Here is a 22,220-nt window from a genome sequence, read left to right as displayed (position 1 = left end):
TTGTGTGCTGAGAGAGTTTGTCATTCCTATGCAGCTTTGCTTGAAACATTGCTATGTGTGCAGAAATGCAATCACTTTTTATTAAAACATGGCTTTCAAAAACCTAATTCACTTACTTGCACAAAGTAATGCAATTGTGCTTCTGTAATTCCCTAAAGCTGCCTTCATTTAGCTTCACTGTTGAAGTACACAAACAATACATTTAGCTTTAAAAACAGATTGAAGCATACAGAGCTCTCGCTCTCTCCTTCGATTGCATTTTTGATGTCCTCCCAGATTTATTTATTTATATGTTTAATATAAATCCATATAGCTGCCATCACTACACGAACAGATGTAGCTATAAAAACAGATTTAAGAATCTCTCTTCTTCAATTCCATTCATTATGTGATTTTTTTACAAATATACTTATATCATGCATTGCACAAGACATTTCGTTAAAATGAAGGGTAGTCAAGGCCAAATCATGGATTGATAACCAGGTTGAATATTATGTCTACCTTGGAAAATTAATAATATAGTGGCAATAGCTTTTAATGGGGCAATATAAATGTGAGCTTTTGTGTAACATGTCCTTACGAAAATAAGCTAAGTTTCGTTTTATTTGTACTTCAACCATAACATTCACAAATATAGCCTATATGGTCTCGTAACAACAAACACAGTTTAACCATGGTATTTGTAGTAAAACTATGGTAATCAATCTGCCAGAAAACATGATTAATACACTTTCACTATAAAACAGTTACTTTTCCTAAGAAATCAAAGACAATTAATTGTTCTATTTTGTTAACGTTAAATAGCCCAATGAAGTATTGTCATGACTTTCGGTTTTACGAGGCATTGTTGACCTCTTGTGGCTAAAACCAGAGTTGCTCCGCTCAAATCATTCGACTTCAACGTACCGCGAGAACAGTCCAAACGCAGGCGCTTTCGAATGGCTCTCGCGATACTCTGATGTCATACGTTGATCAGTCTGCGCAGCGGAGCATGAAGAGCAGACCTAATTACGCGCTGATTGTGTTTTACTGGTGTCAATAGATTGTGTCCTGCTTTGTATCTCCATCTGGAGCGTATCGTCTGCACTTCTTCTTCCATTTTAAACTAGCGTTTGTGAACATGTGTATAAACTATTTATTATTTGTAATCTTCTGTCTTAATTTGTGTAATGCCGATCCTGGTGAGGCCCATTGATTTATAGTTTAAAAGCATAATGACAAAAGTGCCGATCTTGAGTGTGTTGTGGATGACGTAAATCATATCGCCTAGAAATAACTCTGCTGAGGTTGTAACTTAGAACGTTTGACTTTTATCGATCGCTTACATTACTGAATGCTTTATTTTCGTGCAGAATCTAATGCTAATGTGAGCCTGTCAGCTGAGACGGATTGCATTTTTGACAAGGGCTGTGATGGTGAGATATTATGGTGTTAAGTAGGTGTCAAAGTCATTTAAATTGTTTATTTTATTAAAAGCCTGATGAATTTCTGCTATGCAAAATAACAGAAGTCATCAAATAACAGATATGAAATCATAGGGTTTCTGTTGTGTTTTACAGAAATGGCTGGTATACGTGCATTCATCAGAGAGGAGGATGAGGAGGAGAGTCGGATTATAGGTGGGCAAGAGGCGTGGGCACATTCCTGGCCCTGGCAGGTGTCACTGCAGTACTCTGACTTGCCAGCCTGCGGGGGAGCCATCCTTGACCTACACTGGGTGGTCACGGCCAGCCACTGCTTCAAACGGTAAATATGCACAAAGAAATGTGAAGAAACATCCCTCATAATATAGGTATTAGACAAAGAATTGATGCATTAACTAACTTTATGTTTTTATATATATACCTTTTACATAAAAGTCTTGGACATCATCAGTTACAATAAGGCGTCGCTATGGACTGCAGTGGTCGGAAGACACAATTTAGAGAATGCGAATGAATCCTGCCATCAAGTAAGGGGCTGCTTTCTGTTGACGTGTGAGTGTGGAATACTGTAAGCCAAAACATTATGATATTAATATTATATGTTTTATTTGAAGACTGTAAAGGTGGAAAAAATCATCTCTCATGAGAACTACATCCAGAAGACAAATGAGAATGATGTTGCCCTGCTGAAACTGCAGAATCCACTGCAGTTTAATGAGTGTGTGAGACCAGTGGCCATCTGGAACAGTGACGTACCGTCTCAGGAAACATGTGCTGTCACTGGCTGGGGTGCCATTAGAGAAAGTAAGCTCTTATTACCACATATACAAAGAAATATTCTAAATATGCACATAGATGGTGTCGTTTTACATGTGAAATGACTTCGTAGATGGTCCGCGTGCCTTCAAACTCCAAGAGGTCAATGTAACTGTTTTTAAGCCGGAGACATGTAGACAGCTTTTTGGAGGAAAAATGCACGCATTTATGATGTGTGCAGGGGCGGATGCAGGCGGAATGGATGCTTGTCAGGTAAACATTTGCTGATTTAAAAAATGGTATTTGACTTTTTTCAGCGTAAGTGCATTTACAACGTATGTGTGTTCAGGGGGACTCTGGTGGTCCCCTTTCCTGCTTCACAGGAGAGAGGTACACGCTCGCTGGGGTGGTCAGCTGGGGGGTCGGGTGCGGTCGGGCCAAAAAACCAGGGGTCTACACAAAACTTGTCCATTACAAACAATGGATTCAATCGACAATACATGGTATGAACTTGACATGGTTCAAATTATGGCATTTAAAACCGAGGCCAGAGAATTGAAAATGCTCATCCTTACAGGTGAACTGAAGGCAGCCGTCTCTGGAATGGAATCAGCTGGTAAGACTCTCTCTTATATTGTCTTAAATCATCCATGTCTATTTTAACGCTGGGGTTTTAGCTCATTGTGGGCAGGCCAAGGTGGACCCCTGCCAACTGCCCAATGGCTTGGCACAGGTGGTTCCCGTTGAGGATGGAACATTTAAGGTGGACAATGTAAGCGAAGCGTGTCCTCACTCTTGGCCATGGCAGGTCAGCCTGCAAAGCCACGACCTGCATTACTGTAGCGGTGTCCTCCTTCACCCCAGCTGGGTACTGGCACCTCGCCACTGCGTTGCCAAGTAATCATTTCTATTATTCTCTGATCACTTGATCTTGAATAATCTACACTCAGTCTTTGCTCTTTAGTGTCCTGGTGTTTTGTCTTCAGGGTTGAAGATGCTGTGTTTTTAGGGGCTCATGACCTCAACTTCATGTCTGGCCAGACCTCAGCTGTGAAAAGCGTGCAGAGTCTGACCAACGACGGCAGCTTCCCACCTATGTCTGACCTCTCCATGATCCACTTAACTGTCCCAGCTCGAATAGGTGGAGAAATAACCTTCTCTGTGTTTTTAACAGGGTCTCGGAACAATTATAATTGTGTTCTGTACGTGTGCTCCATCCAGGACCAACAATATTCCCGGTGTGCATAATGGAAAATGACGATAAAATGGTTGATGAGGAAGAATCGTCTTGCGTGACAACAGGTTGGGGGCCAAGAAAAGCTACCTGTGAGTATACACATTGTCAGCTCGCTTCTCAAAATGAATTCAAACATATTAACAACATGAGCATTTACAGGTAATATATTTCTGTCTCATGATAGTGGACCTGAACCCTGATATTCTGCATATGGCCAGGGTGAAATTACTTTCTGAGAACGTCTGCAAAGCTGGCTGGGGAGAAATTGTTGCCAAGAAATCTCTTCTATGCACAGACGCAGCAGCATCCACCTCCTGCTTGGTACTGTGTGTTAGTCATTTCACCCTGTGTTCAATATTAAACCCTCACAATTTATTGCAAACATTTTGCAGGGGGACTCAGGTGCACCTCTTGTGTGTCAGAACAATGGGCTGTACTACCTTGTTGGACTGACGACATGGGGAGGCAGGAAATGCGAACCACGGAAACCGGCTGTATTCACCCGAGTGTCAGCCTTTTACTCATGGATACAAACTTGGATCAAAACGCCCTGAAATCTTTAATAAAGCATATTAAAATATTGTACGTCGTTTTGTGTGTTGATTTGTGAACTTTACATTAGCAGTGGTTAAACATACCTTTGAGTAATAATTCAAATCTAGCTTTTATATATGTGAACGGCGCCCTCCAGTGGCGTGTATATTACATTGCTCAAAGTAAAGTGTAAAAATCTACATGAACAGGCCTCCAGTGTGCAAAATAATATAAAACACATAAAAAAACATACATTAGTGGATGCTGAAGTCTCTTTATATTTTAAAGTCTTGGTTCTAATCATGCAGTTTACACATTGTATGAGCATAAAATAAAAATTCTCTAATAGAGGGTATGCATTGACGTCACTTTCCAGCGTGAACATGGGACACGCTCCCTTGAGTGGTAAAACTAAGGCAAAATGGCTGCGTTCAATAGGAGGAAAAAACACGCAATTAAAACAGTATAAAATCTATGAAGAATTATTCCATTTTTTAAAAGAGACTAATCTGATGAACAGAATTTAGATTTTTTTATTACTATTATGTCACCTATCATGTAGTGCTCCACACTCCAGTCCAGTAGGTGGCGGGAATGCACCTTTTAAGTTTGGTTTGCCAACCGCCATTAAAAATCATAAGAAAAAACACGCAATTATTTGCTGAAACTACAAGCAGCTGGACTCGACGGTGATCCTTACGACTACCTTATGAATTACAAAGGAATCAGGTGTTCTTAGACACTCAAATGTTGCGCGGAATTGCGTTTCCTGATATTGTAACCATTCATTTAGCCCAGTGTTTGACCACTCAAGCAGGCGCGTTCCGGCGTGTTCGCGTGGGCAAGTGACGACACGTGCATACGCTCTATTGTCTAAGAACCTTAGATTAAATATATAATGTATTGAATACAAGGTGTTAGCAACTAATATAAAATAACATAAAATCCTATTGAAAAAAAGATACTAAAAGTGGCATGTTAAAAGTATATTTTCCCTACATTTTAATTATGTTTGTAGGCCTACTGTTGCAGCGATAGGTAATGTTTGTGTAACTTTTTTAAATAAAGAAAATCGAAAATTGGGGTCAGAACAAATTTTAGTACACATCTCTTGAAAGGAAGATGCTGAAATAAACCTATTAAGATGGTTGCAAAAAAAAGAGGAATTTGTCATCGGTAATCTTTATTCCATCTGATGCAGCACTAGTATTTTATAGTGAGGCCCTAGAATTGGGGGGGAATCCAACTAGCGTGCAATGCTAATGTTGTTAAGAAAACAATAAAATTACAAATAATTTCATACAATTTAAAATAATGATTATTTTAAAATTTGTCATCAGTAATCTTTATTCTATTTAATGCATTAGTATTGTTCAAGACAAGAAATTAATTTTATCATCACTAAAGATGGCATAATATACAAAAATTGTGGCCTATTGTGCAATACTACATTTTATAGTGAGATCGCAAATGATTTGGTAAAAATTTAAATGCAATATGGTCAAACAATTACATTTAAAAATGGTAAAAGATTCCTTTGACCCGTTTCGCTCTGATAGTGGTGTGCGCGCACGCATGTGCTACAATTGAAACTCCGCCCCTCCGATTCCGCTTCATCATTTTTCCAATGAGCATCTGACCGAGCTCGAGCGCCGAAACAAAGTGACACATCATCCCTCCAAAAAGCCGACAAGATGGGGGAAGTAAAAACGCCCAGACAAATGTTCCTTTGGAGCATTGCGCTCATCTACGTGTGCGCTTTCGCGTCCGTCTACATCCAGATACCAGGTAGGGAAGTTTGTGTTGTCGATGGTGGATTTTGGGCGCGGCAGTAATGAATGGTTGTTGCGCTTGAACTTGAACTTGTCCCATGCTGCGGAATGTCGGGCGGTGGCAAAGACAAAACGTGCTTCCTGCGGTTCATTCATTCGTTCAAGCGTATCGCGCGTTCTCCCGCGAAATCGGGTGACGTGACTGCGGTGTCGTTTTTAGATGCAAACTTTTGGGTTCACATTTTAAATGTGAGGACATCGTGCTTCACGCTAGTTCCATGCAGAATGGCGGATCCGGTTTTCCATTGTAATCGCAGGGTTTCAGATCTTACAGATGTCCCCACGTAACTAAAGCACAACGTCATATTCTGATTCTTCACATGTGCTGAATGTTTGGGAGCCCCGCCAGTTAGTGATGAGTACTCATAGCGCAGTGAGTGACCCGTCATCATTTGAATGGCCTTTTGTTTCTACAGACCCATTCAGTGTTTCACGTGTATGCCATGTGGACCGTGCATTCGTGTGCAACAACAAACACTCGATCATGCAAGAATGCGTTTTCGATTTAGTAATATTGTACTAGTAGTAGTATTGAATGCATGTGACCGCAGTGTTGACCAAAGAGTTAGTAACATACGTGCATACAGCAGGTTAATTTACTCATACAGTGAATCTAATTGATTTTGTATTTAAAGTACAGTATATGTGCAATAACAACCCCATTTTTTTGATATTTCTATATTATATTTAGGAATAGTCCTTTTTTGCATAGTAGTTTGTCCCAGATTTAACCACCATCACAATATCTTGCCCACAATTGTTTCTCTTCCACGTTGAGGATATCTATCCCACATTGCATTGTGATTTGATGGACATTTCTTGTGGTTGGACTGTATTTTATGCCAGGATAACTTCAAATCAACGAGAGCAAAAGAGAAGTAGCCGTGACTCATTTGTTGGCCTTGGCACAATGCGGAGCCTGTTCTCTAAATTAAACCAGCCTGTGATGCGCTCGCTCGTGCTGTGGCATGTGCGTCAGAAATGTGGACCTGTAACTTTCTCAACTGCCATTCTCATTAAGACAAAGTTCAGTAAGCAGTTTTCTAACAGTAAAGTAGTCTTTCCAGATCTCACGGCGCTGTGCTGCTGTTGTTTTGTACACTCCCTGTTAGCAAGCACCATGCGGCTGTATTTTCAAGTGCACATCGGTTTGCAGTGTTTAACGCCACATCTGCTGCGTACGGGTTAAAAACAAAGCCACACAAGAAGTTTGTATTTTGTTCTTCGACATGGCAATATTGTTTGGTTAAAATAATGTTTCGTTTCCGTACATCACGGAACAAACACAACATATTATCCATGCAACCCCCGAAGGGGGAATCTGCCACCAACGCTTTTCCCAAGATGCAATTTTGCAGAATGATGAGTTGATGAGATATAATCCATATAATCTCTTTTATACATCTCACTCTCATCACTACCATAATAAAGTCATTAGTAAACAGCTGCGTGCGCAACCCGTTTCGTGGACCATCGGTAAGTAAAATTAAAACGTGGCGTGGGACTCGATTTGAATCCATCAGAAGTCACACAGACAGGACAGCCATTGGTTGAAATGTTTGTGGCCTTGATGATGTCAGCCAGGCGTCTGCTTATGTCTCTCGACAGGTTTGTATGGCGACGATGGTATGATCCCCGTGCGCCGGCTGATGCCCAAGGTGCAGCGGCCCCTGCTGGAGCAGTTTCGGGCCTCCCCATCCCTGCTGTGGCTGGGCCCGTCTCTGGGTCTGGAGCCCCAACATGCCCTGGAGCTCATCTGTGTGCTCGGAGTGGTACTCAGTCTGGGTGCTGTGCTCCTCGGGCTCCTGAGAGACAGTCTGGTCTACCTCTGCCTGTGGGCCCTCTACCTCTCAATATATAATGTTAGTACAGATTGACTTGGAGCAATTGAATCCTCTTGGTCTCATGTTGCCTTATGTTTGTGAAAAGCATTTAAATGCTTTTGGCCATAACGTTAAAGGGATAGTTCACCCAAAAATGAAAATTCTGTCATTACTTGCTCGCCCTCTTGTTATTTCAAACGTGTATGACTGACTTTCTCCCGCAGAACACAAAAGAAGATATTTTGAAGAATGTCAGTAAGAACACCGGCGCTACCTATTCACTTGCATTAGTTTTGTGTCCATACAATAGAAGTGAATGGGTACTGCCACTGTTCAGTTACCGACATTATTCAAAATATCTCCTTTTGTGTTCTACAGAAGAAAGGATGGTTCATCCAAAAATGACAATTCTCTTGTAATTTCAGCCTGTACGACTTTATTTTAAATGCTTATTTAAAGAGCTTTTTACCTGTGTGCATCATTCAGCGTGATTGTTGTTTTGTTTTATAGGTGGGGGGTGACTTCCTTCGCTCAGAATGGTGAGTCTCATTGCGTTTAACCGACGTGAGCCTTAACCGTTTACTGTTGATGCTGCAGAGAAAACATTTGCAAGTCAAATTCTGCCTAGTGCAAAGTCTTCTGCCCATTCATGCATCCTATAAAAACACTATTGTCCACTATTTGGAAAATACACGTTATCCATTATTGATAAGTTCGGAAGGTAAATAATAATTTGCTTGAGTAATTGCAAAACGTTCCCATGGCAACCATGCTAGCACGATGGCACATTTTGCACAAGCAAGCATCACTCCATCCAGTTAATCTTGTAATTCCATTTGGCAAGTGGCACACACAAGACGCCTCTAAGGATGAGAAATACTTCTTTGTCATTCTCTTCACAGGGACATGCTGCTGTTGGAGGCTGGGTTTCTGGCTGTGCTTGTGGCTCCATTCGGTGTGCTGCTGGGTTGCTCCGTGTGCAGGAACCACGACCCCGTGACCTTTTGGTTGACCCGCTGGCTGTTCTTCCGACTGACCTTCTGCACAGGTGTGAGTAAGCTGGCCAGCGGTGACCCTGCCTGGTGGAAGCTCTCAGGTACCCCGAATCATTTTAACATCGTCGTGGTTCAGATATAGTGAAGCATCTAAGGCATTCATGTAGTGTGAAGCATGAAACCCACGAGACCCTCATGTTTCAGTGTCTTGAAAGCTGAAGCTATCTCTTTTGCAGCGTTAAGTCATCATCTTGAAAACCAGATGAGCCCCACCCCTTTGGCCTGGTACGTCCATCAGCTTCCGGAATGGTTGCTGAGGTTTGAAGCTGTGGTTCTGTTACAGTGTGAGATCGTGGTGCCTCTTCTGATGTTCTTTGCCCCCATTCGGCGTTTGAGGCTTGTTGGATTTTATATTCAGGTTTGTTATAGTATTTATAATATTCTGCATCCTTGCACATGCTTGTATAGAAAAACAACTGAATTCCTCGCTTATTTGGAATTGGAAGAAATTATTCATCCAGTTTTCTTGCAGTTACGATAAATTGGGTTTATAAACGGTGAGGAGAGCAAATGTACAAATAAATCAATTGTGATATCACTAGCAAAAAAAGGTCACCCCTCTACAATAGAACATTTTCCAATGAAAAGATTATTTAGACAACATTGCAGCACAAATACTATTTTTGTTTTTCACAATGTGGATGAGTCAATATTATTTTCTTTTGTTTTGAACATGACTACATCGCAACAGTTCCTTAAAGGGACAGTTCACCCAAAAATAAAAATTCTTATCATCATTTACTCACCCTCGAGTTGTTCCAAATCTGTGTCAAATTCTTTGTTCTGATGAACACAGAGAAAGATATTTGGAAGAATGCTTGTAACCAAACACTTCTTGGCCATCACTAACTACCATAGTAGGACAAATTGCTTTTGCGTTGATGGCTTGGGCCCGTCATCACTGCTTGCAGCTATATTACATTTCTTTGTTCTGTTCTTTGTACTGTCCATTTAAAGGCGGGGTAACCGATTTCTGAATTATGCTTTAGACATCTGATTCGGGCCGAGTACCAAAACAATATTGTAGCCAATCAGCAGTAAGGTGCACAGGACGGACATTAGCCGAACCGAGCGCTGACGAAAGCAAAAGATGGGGCATGGCCGGTGTACCGGGCGTTATCCCGGTGGGCCGCTAACGTATGGGGCCGGAACGGAGGCGGTGGCCGCTTACGTATGGGGCCGGAATGGAGGCGGTGGCCGCTAACGTATGGGGCCGGAACGGAGGCGTTGGCCGCTTAGATGACGTATTATAAATGCGAATGCACACAATGCGAATGCAAAAGACACGTGTGCATGCACCACATCCCCCCGGCGCCAGATTCGAAAAATACCAGGGCTGATTTTTCTTCCCAGTCCAGCCCTGGATGGGGGTAGGGGTGTGTTTGTTTTGGTGATCTGAACATCAACAACGGCTAAGAGAAATCGTACACCCCGCCTTTTATGTTCTTCTACAAGACTATTTTTCACTTACCTCTCTTTTGTATCTGTTTCTTTAGCTATTTCTCCAAGTTGGCTATATCCTCATGGGCAGCTGCGGTCTTCTGAATCTGCTGAGCATCGCCCTGAGCTTCTCATTGCTGGACGACGATCATTTCAGCTCCTCTCCTGCTCAAAAAAAGAAGAAAAAGACCAGGAGTATGACCTCATTACTCATTCATTTGCCAAACAATTTTTGCAGTGTGTTCAAGCTGTACATTTTTATCCGTATGTGTGTTCCCTGGGAATCAAACCCATGACCTTCGCCCTGCTAAATGAAACGGGAACGCAATATAACTTTGGTTAACGTTCATTAATTATTGCTCATTAGAAGTAATTTAACATCAGTAACATTAGTGAAATAAACTTAATGATCAGGTCAAAGGGCTCATTAATGTAATCTCGGTATTGATGTTATTAAATCTGTCATTAGGAAGCACTCCCATTCAATCTGTGTGTTCTGTCAGTACCTCACAAGTATTCATCGTGTGAAATTCTCAACATCCTCCTCACTTATTTACTGTTGGATTGTGGTTTTCAGCATGGACACAGTCTTTGGTCTCCGTCCTGGTTCTGCTGGTGGAGTTGTGCGTCTACGTCTTGATTCTGTTCAGTGAAGTGAAACTCTTCAAACTGCAGATCAACTGGGAAGAAAAAACATTGTCATCCCAAACAGGTGAGTATTCTGTAACGTACAATGTGAGTTATCAACATTTTTATTCTGTTTACCTGGAAAAACAAGACCGTAAATGCATATATCTTTTTTTATTTCAGATTTCACAGAAAAGGAGTTTGATGAGCATCTAAAGTTCATTCAGGTGGCCACTGTCTGGGTTGCTGTGCTGTCGTTCACCTGGGAAGCCGTAGCGGCCATGTTACAGTAAGTTTTTGTCTTCCCCTGAATCTCAGCCCGTGGCTGTAGTGACGGGACACAAGCCAGGAATGACATCATATGTGTTTATTCGTAGGTTCGTGTGCACACGCGGCGTCATGAGCAAGCTCTGGTCCCTCTTACAGTGGACGGTCATGACGGCAGCAGCAGCGGGCATCTTCGCCCTCAGCGTGGTAAGTTACATTATTGTAAAAAAATGAAATGCCTTAAATTGTATTGCCCTGGATTGTAAACATACAAGTGCATGATTATGCAATGAGATGTATTGTTTTTCGGCACAAAATATTGTGATAAATGCACTGTTAATGAGTCACACAGCCTGCCCAAGATTATTATTTCTTGCATTCTTGTTTGTCCTCGAATGTATTTTGTACAATACTGTAGTGCCCCCTGCTGTTCATAATCATATGTTTCAAACGTTTATATTTCATTTGTAATGAACAAGCTAATCTTTTTCTCCTGGGTCTTAGGTGCCATACACAGCCATCACAGGAAGTAAAGTTTTACCCGTGGTACGAGAAGCTTACAGCGCCGTGGAGAAGTACCAGCTCGTTGGGGCGTACGGTGTCCAGCACAGAGCGACATCTGTTGAAGGCAGACCTGAGATCATTTTAGAAGGCAGTCAAGATGGCTTGGCGTGGAAGGTGAGAAGGAAAAGGGGTCACTTCTGCAACAAACCCAAGTTATCCTTTTATTTTCCGAATGATAAAAGCATTGTTTCAAAGGAAAGTTTGAAGGTTATTCTCAGTGGACTTCTGTGTTATAATCCTGTTACAGGAAATGAATCTCATGTATAAACCAGGAAGTGTGAATGCAGCCCCACCTATAGCAGGAGCCCACCAGCCGCGGTTGGAGTGGGTGATGTGGCAGGCAGCTCAAGGGGGGCATAATGAAAGCCTATGGTTTACAAGCCTCGTACAGCGCCTCTTACAGGGCAAACCACAAGGTAAGTGTTCCGAGGAGCTCCAGAATATATGCAGACTTAATATTGACATTATTATATGAGATATAGAGCCGCAGACAAAATTAAGAGACCATACCAAATTTTCATTAATCAGCGTTTCTCGATGTATCGGGCCATTCCGGTCCAGTGTTTGTTGAATTTCGCCAAAATCAAACCCCGGGAGTGACATGAAGTCATCCAACAGCAATGTGAAAGACTGACAGCGTGACAAGACACATGAAAACTGATCAAAATCGAGGTCATCGCACAAAAAATAATTTTTGAACTTTTCCTAAATATAAAAAACTTCTTTGCAGTATTTGAGGTCTGAAAATTTTATATATATATATATATATACAATTATAGTTATTTTGAGCAGAAACAATATATATTTTTTAATTTGGGCGAAATATTGTGGGTGAAATATTGTTAGTTATTGTTATTGGTAATTGACCTAAACACATACCTATAAATAGTAAATTCAGAAAAACTGATTTTTAAATGTTTTTTATTGTGGCTGGTGCATGCAGCCCTGAAAGCATGTGACCTGTAGGCCTATAATTGTTTTGCTTTCATTCATTTCGTATGCATTTATCACCGAGTTTGCAATATGAAATTGCTCACTTTTTCAATTCTGGGTAAATTGTTTAACATGATGTTGCTCTCTGTCTCTCACATTTATTTACTGTAGTTGTAGGTCTGCTCCAGGCAGATGAAGCACAATATCCCTTCAGTAAGAAACCGCCAACTTTCATCAAAGCCAACCTTTACAAATACCACTTCACACATCCTGCAAAAGACAAGTGAGTTGGTCACAGAATCATTATTTGTACTATAATTTTCATAATAATGTGATCGTAGGTAAGGTCATTTTTAATTTTTGTAAGAGATGCATTGTTTTTATTTTCAATGTAAGAAAGGATGAGGAGATTAGGCTTTAAAATTATTCATAGAACATGAGTGGAACACATTTTTGTGTAAGTAACTCACAAATGTATTCGTATTTAAGTTGTTGATTTGCAGACAGATTAATTCTGTTTATGGTTTGTGCATTTTAACCTATATGATTGAAAACAAGTTTTGTTTCAAAAGTCACTCTTATTGGACAGCATTGAGCTCGTCAGGCATATTGAAGTCTGAACTGGAACTGAAAGAGCACTGCAGCCTGAATCTGTTTTTACTTTTTTCCACATTTTGCAAGGTCCAATCCACAGGCGTGGTGGCGAAGGTCATACTCTGGGGAGTTTCTGCCCGTTGTGAAACTTGATGACCCTGCTCTTAAGAAATTGTTGGAACAGTCTGGACTGAAGGTGAAGTTGTTTCAGATTATTGCAAGAGGTGTTACCCTTTCATATGTTTTGAACAAACTTAAAAAATGTGTACGTGTTTCTGCGCAGGAAGAGTTCCCCGTTCAGCCTAGCTCAGACACGCCCGTATCCCAAGCCCTCGGTCTCATGCGGGGCCAGGTGAAGGGTCTCTCGGGGTCCCTAGTGCTTTCCACCCTGTTAGCAACTGTAGCTGGTATCTTCCTAGTCAAAGCCGTCCTGTCCTGGGCTTTTGGAGGCCGAAAACCCAAATCGGCTACAGCTGATCACAAGACTAAAAGACCAGCGGAATCCACAGAGAAAAGCCACGGGGCATCTGCGTCCAACCGGGGGAACAAGAAGGACAACTCCGAGGACAGGAAGTTGGACTCAGAAAAGAGCCCACGCAAGAGGAAATGAGCCCGGACGGTCACTTTGTGCCTTTCTGTTTGACAAGATGCGCTCACAAATGATTTTTCTCAGGTGTACATTTTCTAAGATTCTTTCTCTACTTGTCACACACAGATTTGATTGTTTACCACCTCATTGGATTTTCTCAAGCTTTCTCTTTGTGGCAGAACCTCTCTGTGTATGTCAGCATCAAACACGCACTACACATGGGATATAATTGGTTGTAATTGGCTTTGAATGTTCGAAGAGTCTATTTTTAAGCTGGCGATTGTTACACCCGTCTTTATACGCCTCGAAGGTTACAACAGAAGCACAAATGCCACTTTCTCATGCTATTTATCGTATTAAACGGTTGTCAATACGTTTATGTGTTAGTAGTTTGTTTTCTCTTTTATTTTTTTCTATTACGTACATTCTTTTTAAAAAGTGAAAAGTTTTATAGCTCATGTTCTTGAAAACTATTAGGCTTCACCCTACATTGTTTGTTTACAAGTACAGCGCACACACCCATTCCGTCAAGACAAAATCTACCTGTCAATCATACTTTTCATAATGAGAATTCCAGGTTTTATAGTGGCACAAGGTGGCGCTGTGCACAAAGCATCCCTGCACTCTTAAGGGAATGTTATTTGTGGATGTGTTTTTCCAAACCCTGCTTAGTCTGGGAATTTGTTTCTTAATATTACTCTACCTTAAAGTTAACTTTTATCTAAAATATTCAGTTTAGACTGGAATGAATTGCATAACACGTCCAGTCAGTCCTAGTTTATTGTAGTAGAATGTAATCATGTTGAGTGTAATGTTTCAACTATATTTAAGCTAATTAACATGTCTCATAGTTAGTTCGAATAATATTTATTACATTTCCATTTAGTTTGATCAGCGGTTCTCAAGCTTTTTATAAGTGAGTCTTTGTGGCCCCCTAAAGAACATTCAAGACACAAAACAATCTCAGACGCCTGATCAATTTAAATTTGAACAAATTTAAATTGAACCGAAACCATACACAAAATGAATGCTGCATGTAATGAAATGTCATAAAACTGTGGCGACATCCGGCGAGTTAGATTTTAGATTTTCATTTAGTTTAATGGAAAACACTAAACTAGTTATGTTGGTGTAGTTTAATGTTCCCTGCGTTTAAAAAAAATCCCCAAAAGGTTTCCATTAAACACCGTTATAAAGCATCAGCTGTATACCATTAGAACCATTACAAACTTGTTTTATTTAGGATGTTTTGGGCCATATTCCAGTATGACTGTTTCCATTTGACACAACTTCCCACCAATAAAACCTGAAAAGTTTACCAGTATAGAGACCACACAGAAGCCATTATAATTACCAACACAATATCCCATTATAACCATGAAGTTCTATATATAGCTTTTTTCAGCTGGGATTCCTAAAGCTTAGTTTGCATGCACTGTTTAGACAATCTATGGAAAAACAAAACAAGGGTGAGATGAAAACGTTTTGGTCACATTGTATTAGTGTTAAGTAGTAGTAATGCACTAGATGTATTTATAGGGCAATTACTGTAGGTCATCTCGTAATTACTTTCACTACTGTGATTAATTTCAGTTAAATGTATAACATGTACACGGTACAAGTTAATGGACAATTAAAAATCCCAAGTAACGGCTCTCCGTCAAAAGGAGAGGTGTCGCACATGAAAACATGATTTGTTGGTGTCACACATGAAACTCCCATGTGGCCTTTGTGATTGAAGTCCGCGTGAGTCACGCAACTCGACTTGAATAGTTTTCTCTATTTTACACATTAAAAGTGAGTCAAAGCGCCCTACCTCTTAAACACAGAGACGTCCAACCGCCCCCATTCATTTCACAGAAGCGCTGCGGGGCAAAATTGCGCACAGGCGTCGCGCGCTGAGCACGCCATGCTCCCCATCGGGACCGGAGCAGAAAGACACGCCAAAAGCACTGATCCCGAACAAGTGCTGTGATTAACTGAGTGATACGTACAGGCGCAAACATGCCTACATTCCGCTGCCGGGGAAAGCGAAGAAAATAACGAAACACGGCTGATTTGTTTTTAATATTCCCATATGTTCCACATGAGGAAAGTTAAGGTGAGTACGCGCACTTTAGGAGAGGCGCGCGTAAATGCGCCGCGGATCGCGTCTTGCGAAATGCAAATTTGCCAATTTTGCCTGTTTAAGTGGAAAGGTTCAAATATATTTACGTGGGAGGCGGAGAGGTGGGTTTAATTTGGATGGGTGTTTGGAGTTGCGCGTTATTTACTGTCTTCTGACTTGTCGTTATAGATTGGAGAAAGCATTTGTGTATTGGTATTGCTTTTTTCCGGGCTTGTGACGTGTTCAGGTGTTTTTGGAAGCCCTTTGACAGATGATGTGGTCACGCTGGGAACACTGGTAAGATGCGCAAAAGCAAGTTTTTAGTAATGCATTCTTGCCTTGTTTAATCTTCATCAGCTATACGGCGTAAAACTGCATGCTAGAGTTTCTCCTAAAATAATCCTGATTTTTTTATCATGATCAGAGTGAGAATATTCCCAGTGATTACAGAGTACCTGTTAATTTCATCTCCAAAGACGTGGTAAGTGTAAAAATGGATCCTTTTTGACGACCTGGTTGTTGTTTGAGAAATAGTTCACTAAAATAGAAAAATTCTCTCATACTCGTGCCATCCTAGATGTATAGGACTTCATTTCTTCAGTTAAACACGAACAAATCATTTCATAATGGTATCTTCTTAAGCTCCGTAATACACATCCGTCCATTATTAAAGTAATCCAGTGGGTTAATATATGTCTCTCGAAAGAGTCAATTATAAGATCATTTTTGTATTTCGGTAAACTGTTTCTTTAAAATAACCCTTTTGCTCTTTTTTCCATGTTCCCACTTTTTTATGTGCAATAATATACAGAGGGGTCAAAGGGGCTGTCGATAACAACTCATGCTCAAACTGGCATGGACTCAACAAGTTTGTGCAAAACCTGTCAATCCATATAAAACTTACATGATTTAGGAATTTGTCTAAGAGCTTCTTGTGTGCTTCAATGGAAGCAAGGAATCTTGACCTTTTGTAAAAATAAATGAACACAGTTGATTCCACAGAATTACTTATTTAATTTGTGATTTACAAATTTACTCTAAACCTTTGTTTATGTTCGGGATTAAATGTTCAGATTCTCAAACTCTGTGGAAATTCCATCATTTTTATGTAACCTCAGACCTTTGCACCCCACTGTATCCGCACACTTCTGGAACATTAGTTGTTGTGGTTTGTGACATTCCCACAGTGCCGTCTAACCACTTTTCCAATGTTTAAGGGTGGAGCTTGCTGGCTACATCTTAATCTGTACCCAGTTGAAAGCAGTTTAAAAACATTAGCCTTCAAGTTTGGCAACCTATCCACCAACAGAGCAAACATCACCCTTTTTATTACAATGCTGCAGGGCTTTCGCTTTACCCTGGATAATGAGGAGCTGGTAATTTCCTCTCGTTTTCATTCACACTCCTGTTCCTTCCATTGAGTTGTCATGGCTGTCAAATAACACTTGTTTGTTTGGTTTTCTTAGGAGGTAACGATGCAAACATTTAAGTGTCACTACAGAAGGGTGAAATGGCCAACTAGGCGGTACTTTGCCCATGTTAAAGAGGTTCTTATTGCAGCTGGGCCCACGCTCGGGGAGATTCATCACTGCACTCCTCCACCCTGCCGGACCCCCGCAGCCGCCCCTTTCACACCAGGTGATTGTGCTAAATCTTGGGGATGTAACAATATCCAAATCTCACTGTACGATAATACCTCGGTATAAAGGCCATGGTATGATATTGACTGCGATATTTAAAATGACAAATGATGACTTGGAAACGTGCCATAAGCATCCTCTTTTCTTTATCCTCTAATCATAACTGTTGCTTAGAGGTGTGAGTTGTAGTATGAGATGGGTCAGATGACCTAAAAATACCTTTTATCAAATAAAATAATTGCACCAGATGGACCTTGACAAAGGTAACATTCTCTATGTTGAAGAGAATGTCCTATGGTTTCATACAGTCATGTGAACACGATTATATTGAGACAATTTTGCTATTGCGATAACACGATATCAATCATTTTTTACTTGGTGTTATTATCTGTGCAGGATTCTTCAGAATGGATTTAAACATGACATTTAAAAACAAGAGTACTCGACCATTATTATTGATTTACTTTACCTCTATGCATTTGGCAGATGCTTTTGTCCAAAGCGATTTATGGTGCGTTCAAGGAATGCACTTTTTATTTCGTGTCTGTGTTCCATGGTAATCAAACTCTTACCTTTGTGCCGGTAAGGTAATGTTCAACCTGAGCTACAGGAACACTTAAATTCATTGAATTAACATGCAATAGCACAGAATCTGTAAATGGCAAATGTTCCAATGAAAGGTGCATATTCCGTGTGGGCCTGCACACGTGTTGATGAAACAAAACGTGGGCGTGTGTGCACAACACACATTACAGTAGGGACACCTATAAACATCCTGTTTGAAAGACAGAAGTCTAGCACTAATTGTGTTTGGGTATACATTGCATGTCGCCAAAAGATGTGGACACCTCCTTTTAATTACCAATGCTTTGATAGATCTCAATGCTTTGGTTTTCCTTTGTATGAAAAAAATGGTTTTCTCAGTTTGGGTGTGGAAGAACTTCCAAAATGCCTAGACCCCATTGAACATCTTGGAACGAGCTGGAATGCAGACTGTGGGCCAAACCACATCAGAGTCTGATTTTACTGATGTTCCCGAGTCTGAATGAGGGCAAATCCCTTCAGTCATGTTCCAACATCTAGTGGACGGCTTTCCTTGACGAGTGAAACATGTTAAAGAAATAGCTCACTCAAAATTCTGTCTTCATTTACTCACCTTGTGACTAAGCTGGTTGCTCAATGAAATTACAACGAAAAGGGGGCAGAATGGGCCATTTTTTTAATACCTCTATGGCGCTTTTATCTTATAAACATGCTTCAGTCACCGTTTAGTTTAAAGGCGGGGTAACCGATTTCCGAATTACGCTTTAGACAACTGAGTTGGGCCGAGTACCAAAACAACCTTGTAGCCAATCAGCAGTAAGGTGCACAGCGCACAGGACGGACATTAGCCGAGCCGAGCGCTGACCAAAGCGAAAGATGGAGGTATCGGTGTGTTTGTTTTGGTGATTTGAACATCAACAATGGCTAAGAGAAATCGGACACCCCGCCTTTAAGTGCAAGAAAAAAGAAACAAGCAAATTCCTCAGTTTTGAAATTCCTCTGTTGAAAGGTTTGTTAAGGGTCATTTAGCCCAAAGTGACCCTCGTGTCATTCCAAACCTGTATGACCTTCTACTGAACACAAAAGAAAATATTTTTAAGAATGTTGGTAACCAAGCAACTTTGGACCCCATTGAATGGCTCAAAGACATTTGTCAAAATATCTTCTTTAGTGTTCTACAGAAGAAACGAGAATGAGATGTGGGTGAATAAATGATGACAGATTTTCTTTATTTTTGGGTGAACTATCCCTTTAAGGAAGACCACCTTCCTATTAATGCTATTGATTATATAACTATAGTTCAGATGTTTTACAAGCGATATACAAGAGTTAAATCATGTCAACATGATCTGACAGGCAAACACAAACAGCAGAACGGAATGAACGGAGCGATCCATGGACTCCTGGCGCTGCTCATCATCCCCAGCATGGCGGTTCTGGTTCTCACTGTCAAAATGGTGAGTTAATATCGCACCTCAAGCAGTTATTAAACTAACATCATACAACCGTGTTTGCCAACGCAGGTGACTTTTCCCTGCGTCACAGGCCCTGAAGGCACAATATGACATTTCTGACATTTTTTCTTTGTGGTAGCTTAACGTTTCATGAGCACTCACACATACTTGTAGAGGAATGACAGAGGCTGCTTGCAAGTGCTTGTGTAAGTTATTGTGACTGCTTCTGTAGGTATTCAGAAGAGGAGGTTGTTGTTCTCAAAGAAGGCCCGAAATGACACCCGGTTTACATGAGCCCCATGACGAAGCTGCAGAAAGCAGCCATGGACCCCAGAGAGGAGATGTGCAACTTCTCCGTGAGCCTCTCGACGCAGCTGCGCGAGGAGGCCCTGTGTCCAGTTCCCACAGTCAGCAGGACAGGTACTAAAGTTTACCTGCTTTCTTTGACTCGGTGGATCTCAAAGAATTCTTTTTTATATATTGAAAAAATGATAGATAGATAGAGTTTTATCTGATGTTATCTATGTTTTAGCAGCAACACTGTTTGTTTACTCAATTGTAAACAAGACCTAACAAAGCTTATTTTCTCTCACACATTGCGGTGTCTTCACAGGGTGTGGCTGGATTCTTTAGACTGTGCAGACACAGAGGTTTAATCTTAAAAATGCACGAGAAATCAACAAAAATGGCGATATTTTTGGCAATATGTCCAGATTCATGAAGTAGACAATGAAGGGAATGGAACATTTACACTCGTGCCAAAGGACAACGCTACAAAGGGACCCATCAGACGTCTTTATCGACACGCAGAGACTTACTCATCAAGCCATACCTGCTCGCCACAAAAACACTAAGCAGAAGAGACAAATCACAACTTGCGCTGGGCTTAACCAATCAATGGGAGTCTGCTGCTCCGGGATGTGCTGCTAAGACACGGCCATGGGAAGGCTTGTATGATGTCATGCGGCAGGAAGTGAGGCCCTTTGATGAGTGTGTTGAGTGGCAGAGAGGCGTCTGCTGTTGTGCCCGCGGCGGGTCGTTGCCTTTGAGGAGTGCCAGTGGTCCTACAGGCCCCTACGCGTGGAACAAATGGCTTTTTTGTGGCAGCTCCACATCGCATGAGGATGGTGGTTTATGTTGCATCAAAAACATCTTTGGAACAGAGCGCTCGCTTGTCTAGAAATACGTTCGATTTAGAGCGTGGACCGAAATGGGCCAAGATTTTTGAGGTTTTACAACTCGCTTTACGACTTTTCTCAGTATGAGGAGGATGGTACTGGACAATTCTGACTTAGCATTGTATTTACATTAAGAGTTGTGTTCTCACAATCTTGAATCCACTTACTGGTTTTAACAGTCTAACAGGGCATATGCTGTACAGTGTGAGGTCCAAAAGTATGACTACATTGAATATCTAGTTTTCAATGTATAGAATGTATGAATATTCATATTATTTTTTTCCATGTAAATAAATATATTTATTCAAAAACTACCAGATTTGTATATCTATTAAAGCAGTTGAGGTGCTATTCGGACATTGTCAAGTCATGCTGGAATAGCATGCTGGCAAAAAATGCACTGTTAAATCACAACCAAATATTAAAACATTCTCAAATTCAGCAGATTTTTTTTACTTTTATTAAAATTTTTATCGGATAAAAAAAATGAAGTTGCAAAATAGAAGGCCCCAGACTTTTGGACCCCACTGCATAAAGATGTGCTCTCTCTCTCTCTCTCTCTCTCTCTCTCTCTCTCTCTCTCTCTGTCTCTCTCTCTCTCTCTCTCTCTCTCCCTCTCTCTCTCTCTCTCTCTCTCTCTCTCTCTCTCTCTCTCTCTCTCTCTCTCTCTCTCTCTCTCTCTCTCTCTCTCTCTCTCTCTCTCTCTCTCTCTCTCTCTTCTCTCTCTCTCTCTCTCTCTCTCTCTCTCTCTCTCTCTCTCTCTCTCTCTCCCTCTCTCTCTCTCTCTCTCTCTCTCTTCTCTCCTCTCTCTCTCTCTCTCCCTCTCTCTCTCTCTCTCTCTCTCTCTTTCTCTCTCTCTCTCTCTCTCTCTCTCTCTCTCTCTCTCTCTCTCTCTCTTTCTCTCTTTCTCTCTCTCTCTCTCTCTCTCTCTCTCTCTCTCTCTCTCTCTCTCTCTCTCTCTCTCTCTCTCTCTCTCTCTCTCTCTCTCTCTCTTCTCCTCTCTCTCTCTCTCTCTCTCTCTCTCTCTCTCTCTCTCTGTCTCTCTCTCTCTCTCTCTCTCGCTCTCTCTTCTCTCTCTCTCTCTCTCTCTCTCTCTCTCTCTCTCTCTCTCTCTCTCTCTCTCTCTCTCTCTCTCTCTCTCTCTCTCTCTCTCTCTCTCTCTCTTCTCTCTCTCTCTCTCTCTCTCTCTCTCTCTCTCTCTCTCTCTCTCTCTCTCTCTCTCTCTCTCTCTCTCTCTCTCTCTCTCTCTCTCTCTCTCTCTCTCTCTCTCTCTCTCTCTCTCTCTCTCCTCTCTCTCTCTCTCTCTCTCTCTCTCCTCTCTCTCTCTCTCTCTCCTCTCTCTCTCTCTCTCTCTCTCTCTCTCTCTCTCTCTCTCTCTCTCTCTCTCTCTCTCTCTCTCTCTCTCTCTCTCTCTCTCTCTCTCTCTCTCCTCTCTCTCTCTCTCTCTCCCTCCTCCTCTCTCTCTCTCTCTCTCTCTCTCTCTCTCTCTCTCTCTCTCACACACACACACACACACACACACACACACACACACAGATTCAGGCTCAAGCAATTAGATACATCTCTGTGTCTGAGAATAGTCTGTAATTTAGGTCATTGGTCCATGCGTATTTCCAACCACAT

At 41.3% G+C, this 22,220-nt stretch overlaps 3 protein-coding genes and 1 long non-coding RNA gene across 7 annotated transcripts; 3 read left to right on the top strand and 1 right to left on the bottom strand.

The window, feature by feature from the left end:
• Positions 1 to 246: 246 nt before the first annotated feature.
• Positions 247 to 3,980, top strand: ovch1 (ovochymase 1). Of its 4 annotated transcripts, none has more exons than XM_057324532.1 (13): positions 247 to 1,181; positions 1,353 to 1,415; positions 1,560 to 1,746; positions 1,876 to 1,951; positions 2,039 to 2,228; positions 2,314 to 2,453; positions 2,530 to 2,683; positions 2,758 to 2,796; positions 2,858 to 3,077; positions 3,167 to 3,321; positions 3,402 to 3,506; positions 3,602 to 3,738; positions 3,810 to 3,980. In XM_057324532.1, the coding sequence occupies exons 1-13, from the start codon at positions 1,121 to 1,123 to the stop codon at positions 3,969 to 3,971; spliced, it is 1,689 nt and encodes a 562-aa protein (XP_057180515.1). In that variant the 5' UTR covers positions 247 to 1,120; the 3' UTR covers positions 3,972 to 3,980. The 4 variants fall into 4 exon arrangements, with proteins under 4 accessions (XP_057180515.1, XP_057180518.1, XP_057180516.1 ...); XM_057324535.1 differs by having other exon boundaries at positions 247 to 1,286; XM_057324533.1 differs by having other exon boundaries at positions 1,149 to 1,181; positions 1,353 to 1,435.
• Positions 3,981 to 5,550: 1,570 nt separating this feature from the next.
• lmf2b (lipase maturation factor 2b) lies at positions 5,551 to 14,048 on the top strand. The gene is made up of 14 exons (XM_057324530.1): positions 5,551 to 5,739; positions 7,392 to 7,645; positions 8,117 to 8,145; positions 8,509 to 8,702; positions 8,838 to 9,019; positions 10,158 to 10,296; positions 10,679 to 10,813; positions 10,912 to 11,017; positions 11,106 to 11,202; positions 11,500 to 11,673; positions 11,807 to 11,975; positions 12,664 to 12,775; positions 13,174 to 13,282; positions 13,370 to 14,048. The coding sequence occupies exons 1-14, from the start codon at positions 5,646 to 5,648 to the stop codon at positions 13,694 to 13,696; spliced, it is 2,121 nt and encodes a 706-aa protein (XP_057180513.1). The 5' UTR covers positions 5,551 to 5,645; the 3' UTR covers positions 13,697 to 14,048.
• Positions 8,092 to 10,221, bottom strand: LOC130548070 (uncharacterized). The gene is made up of 3 exons (XR_008961972.1): positions 10,133 to 10,221; positions 9,408 to 9,444; positions 8,092 to 8,197 (listed from the first exon to the last, which is right to left on the bottom strand). It is a non-coding gene; the product is annotated as an uncharacterized LOC130548070 (long non-coding RNA).
• A 1,202-nt stretch (positions 14,049 to 15,250) lies between the features above and the next one.
• kitlgb (kit ligand b) lies at positions 15,251 to 21,341 on the top strand. The gene is made up of 8 exons (XM_057324356.1): positions 15,251 to 15,776; positions 15,972 to 16,079; positions 16,207 to 16,263; positions 17,000 to 17,158; positions 17,249 to 17,420; positions 19,322 to 19,422; positions 19,652 to 19,839; positions 20,033 to 21,341. The coding sequence occupies exons 1-8, from the start codon at positions 15,753 to 15,755 to the stop codon at positions 20,073 to 20,075; spliced, it is 852 nt and encodes a 283-aa protein (XP_057180339.1). The 5' UTR covers positions 15,251 to 15,752; the 3' UTR covers positions 20,076 to 21,341.
• Positions 21,342 to 22,220: the final 879 nt, after the last annotated feature.

This window comes from Triplophysa rosa, linkage group LG24 (assembly GCF_024868665.1).
Source record: "Triplophysa rosa linkage group LG24, Trosa_1v2, whole genome shotgun sequence".
In the NCBI taxonomy this organism is placed as follows: Eukaryota; Metazoa; Chordata; class Actinopteri; order Cypriniformes; family Nemacheilidae; genus Triplophysa; species Triplophysa rosa.
The sequence above is the reverse complement of the archived record's forward strand: the minus strand, read 5'-3'. Positions and strand labels throughout refer to the sequence as shown.

Bases quoted from the DNA above. Each gene is read 5' to 3' on its own strand.
- lmf2b (XM_057324530.1), top strand. From the start codon at position 5,646: ATGGGGGAAGTAAAAACGCCCAGACAAATGTTCCTTTGGAGCATTGCG. The intron at 8,146-8,508 runs GTGAGTCTCATT...TTCTCTTCACAG, and splicing joins GACTTCCTTCGCTCAGAATG to GGACATGCTGCTGTTGGAGG. The intron at 11,018-11,105 runs GTAAGTTTTTGT...GTTTATTCGTAG, and splicing joins GCCGTAGCGGCCATGTTACA to GTTCGTGTGCACACGCGGCG.
- kitlgb (XM_057324356.1), top strand. From the start codon at position 15,753: ATGTTCCACATGAGGAAAGTTAAG. The intron at 15,777-15,971 runs GTGAGTACGCGC...TTGTCGTTATAG, and splicing joins TCCACATGAGGAAAGTTAAG to ATTGGAGAAAGCATTTGTGT. The intron at 16,080-16,206 runs GTAAGATGCGCA...TATCATGATCAG, and splicing joins TGGTCACGCTGGGAACACTG to AGTGAGAATATTCCCAGTGA.
- ovch1 (XM_057324532.1), top strand. From the start codon at position 1,121: ATGTGTATAAACTATTTATTATTTGTAATCTTCTGTCTTAATTTGTGT. The intron at 2,797-2,857 runs GTAAGACTCTCT...CTGGGGTTTTAG, and splicing joins CTCTGGAATGGAATCAGCTG to CTCATTGTGGGCAGGCCAAG. The intron at 3,078-3,166 runs GTAATCATTTCT...TTTTGTCTTCAG, and splicing joins CCTCGCCACTGCGTTGCCAA to GGTTGAAGATGCTGTGTTTT.